The 3,196-nt window shown below is 46.9% G+C and overlaps 1 protein-coding gene across 1 annotated transcript; it reads left to right on the forward strand.

Moving 5' to 3' along the window:
* The first annotated feature begins 2,382 nt into the window (after positions 1-2,382).
* LOC104458335 (class A basic helix-loop-helix protein 15-like) lies at positions 2,383-2,883 on the forward strand. Its single transcript, XM_010083937.1, has one exon. It carries the CDS (start codon positions 2,383-2,385, stop codon positions 2,881-2,883), a length of 501 nt encoding a protein of 166 aa, XP_010082239.1.
* The last annotated feature ends 313 nt before the right edge of the window (positions 2,884-3,196 follow it).

Here is a 3,196-nt window from a genome sequence, read left to right on the forward strand (position 1 = left end):
CGTCCCTGGGGCTCTCCTCTCCGTGTGAGGCTGGCCCTGGCCCCTCCCAGGCTCCTGCTGACAGAACCTGCTCAGCGCAGAGGGCACAGACCCTCCTGCTGCTCCGGGCTTCCCACAGTCTCCCTAGGGCACCCCTCGGGCCCTAGGCACCTTCTCCACAGCTGACAGTAGCGGTAAGTCACAGAGGAGGGACCCCAGCCCTGAGGGATGGGTGCAGAGGGCAGAACATTAATTGGTGTTTGGCTGTTCTCTCTCTCTGGTTTCTTTTGGCTCCCCCAGTCTGTTGCTCCGTTTCCTCCTCGCACACCCATGCCATTGCCCTGGGGGTCCAGGCAGCCTGGCTCTGGCTCCGGCTCCATGAGGTAGTTCCCAGGCTTACAGCAGCGTGCAGCAGTCTGAAAGCAAACCTCAGCCAGCTAAGCACCCTCTTACTCCACGTCATCCCATTGCTTTCCCCCAGCCTGCAGTTTTAAAGGCTACTTTGCTCCCACAGTTTGCTGAAGATTCCTTTCTCTTGGACTTTTCTTCCAGCTTTCTCTGCTGGCTGTCTCCATGGACATCCTCTTCACCAAGTGCTGTGGGCTGTTTTCTCATTTCTCTGCTCTCCCCAGCAGTGCTTTGTGCACTGGAGGAATCAAGTTGCCTGCTCCCCTTTGTGCCCACCTTTACTTTTCTGCCCTGCAGTTATGCCTTTTCTGCCCAGTGAGTTAGACTAAGAGTCCAGAACAAACCCAGTGCTTGGCTTTAGTTCTGTTTTCTTGCTTATGACACCCTGTGTTTCTAGCATTTCTTCTGTGCTCCCACAACACAAGCTACTCGGTGCTGGTTTTCTGTTAGCATTTGTCACTTGGGTGCTACCCTAACCAAACTGCTTTGTGAATTCCTGTCCTTTCTGGCAAAGGTGCCTCTCAGGTAGTAAGGAACCTGGGGATGGCCAGGATGCCCTCGCAGGCAGAGAACTGACTCTCTGTGAATGCTGAGCAGCTGGAGATGTTCCCTAAAGAAATGAGAGAAGAAGTGATACTGCAGCACACCCAGGAACTGCTCACCACCTGCTCTGGCTGAGGTTGATGTCCTGTCCTGGGACAGTCAAGCACCTGGGGCTAGTTTGTTTGGGTTTTTTAATTGGCTCACCAACTCTCTAAACACTCCTACATAACAGCATCAGCAGATTTTTTTTTTTTTTTTTTTTTTAAGACTGAACCTTTCTATGACTACGTGGACTAGAAGAAAGTGGAAGGGAAGCATTTTGGAAAGAGTCTTGGTAACACTGATTGTTGGTGTTAGAGGCAGGGTTGCTGTGAGGCTGCTGTCCTCAGATGTAGTGTTGGCACAGAATCTGGGCTGGGGGAGGGTAAAATTTCAGTGCTGTCATCTGCCCTGCTAAGGTGAGGAAGGAACATTGCCGTGGCTTTTGGATAACCTGTAGAATAAATACTGCTCTGCTGCCATTGAACTGGGACAGAAACTGCAGTTAAGCTCCACTGTTATTTGGTGGTTGTTGGGAGAGGGAAAATGCTTTTTGTGTTTGTGTGTGTGGTGGGGACTAGCCAGAATGCAGAGATGCTGTGGCTGACAACACGTTGCTGGCTAGGAGTTTCTGAGGCTAGGAGTTAGTGTGTCATGTTTCCATCTAGTGGACTGCTCATAAAGCAGTGAAAACCTGTTTCTACAAAAAGCAATTACAGGAGTTCAAGGGGAAACTACTTTCTGAGTAAAAGCCTGAGGGGTTTGTCAAACACCCCGTGCACAAGCCTGCATACGTACAACGAGGCGGTGCATGGTTTTATTGCAACTTCTTGTAACTAGAGCTAGGAGAAAACAGAAGCACACCAGATCAAAAAAACAGAGGCAATGTGTTACCAAACCTAATTGACCATTGTACTCCTAAGATATTTTGAGTTGTGGTTCACTCTTCACACAGGAAGACTGGATCAGCTTGGAGACCATTTTCTTATGTACCCTGAGAGAGGAAAAATCCCTCCAGTTGGAGGCCTGCTTACAAGAAAGTAGACACGTGTCTGTTTTTCCCTTGGCTTCCCGTACGCGAGGACAGCAGTAGGTGATTCACTGCATCTTTGTTTCAGTGGTTCCATTCGCTTGGCCTTTGCTCCCCCTGTAACCTCTTCCTTCCAGCTGAAGGAGGATCTGTCGTTCTCTAAAAAGGGATTTTCTCCTCTGGTCATCTTGACTAATAATATTCACAACTTCTAAACCAAACATCACTAAGTGAGAGCCAAGCATGGTTTTCCAGTAGTAAGCAAGTAAACAAACAAACCTGCATCAGTTTTTTGTTCAGCATGGAACTGTGCAACAGTTACAGATATTGGTGTCATGTTTTTACAGCATATTGATGCCTAATACCAGTACATCTACGAAAAGATGAAGACTAAAACCAAAGGAAAGAAGCAAAGGCATACTGTTGACAAAGAAACATTTTCTGAGGAGTCAGCGATGAGAAAAAAAGAACTGGTGAAATGTTTGCGACACAAAGAAAGGAGGAATGGGGGAAATAAGGAGAGCAGCAAGATCACTACAGCCAGAGCCAAGCATCCCTGGAGCAATAAGGACAGGCATTTGAGGAGACTGGAAAGCAATGAGCGGGAGAGGCAGAGAATGCACAAGCTCAACAACGCGTTCCAGGCTTTGCGGGAGGTGATCCCTCATGTGAGAGCTGAGAATAAACTTTCCAAAATAGAGACTCTCACCCTGGCCAAAAATTACATTAAATCCTTGACCTCCATTATCCTCAATATGTCCAACGGACACTTTCCAGCAGCAGAAGGGATGGGGGGAGCCCGGGGGTCCAAACTGTACCAGCTTTATCAGCAGCAGCATGGGGATGATGATCATGAGGAACATCTACAAAAATATTCTACATAGGTTTATAGCTTCAGCCAAACCACCTACAGTTAGCTGCTACCATCATTCTTTTTCCTTCTTGCATGATAATACATGTCAATACAGAGAGGTTTTAAGAGATTATTTTTTGCCACCAGCTATCCCCTGTTTTTTCTTAAAAAGACAAACACGTAACACTCATGGCTATAGCTGTATAAGATAAAAAATTACCTTAAATTATAAGAATTTTTCTGACTTTAATGGGTATATTTGTGTGGTGCATCAGGGTCTGGAAACATGTAACACTGACTTGAAATTAAAGTTTGAGTAACTTCTGAAAAGTACCCTCCCTTGA

Source organism: Pterocles gutturalis, unplaced genomic scaffold, assembly GCF_000699245.1.
Source record: "Pterocles gutturalis isolate BGI_N339 unplaced genomic scaffold, ASM69924v1 scaffold17385, whole genome shotgun sequence".
Classification (NCBI taxonomy): domain Eukaryota; kingdom Metazoa; phylum Chordata; class Aves; order Pterocliformes; family Pteroclidae; genus Pterocles; species Pterocles gutturalis.

What these genes read in the sequence shown, in the direction of transcription:
- LOC104458335 (XM_010083937.1), top strand. Translation starts at nt 2,383, where the DNA reads ATGAAGACTAAAACCAAAGGAAAGAAGCAAAGGCATACTGTTGACAAA.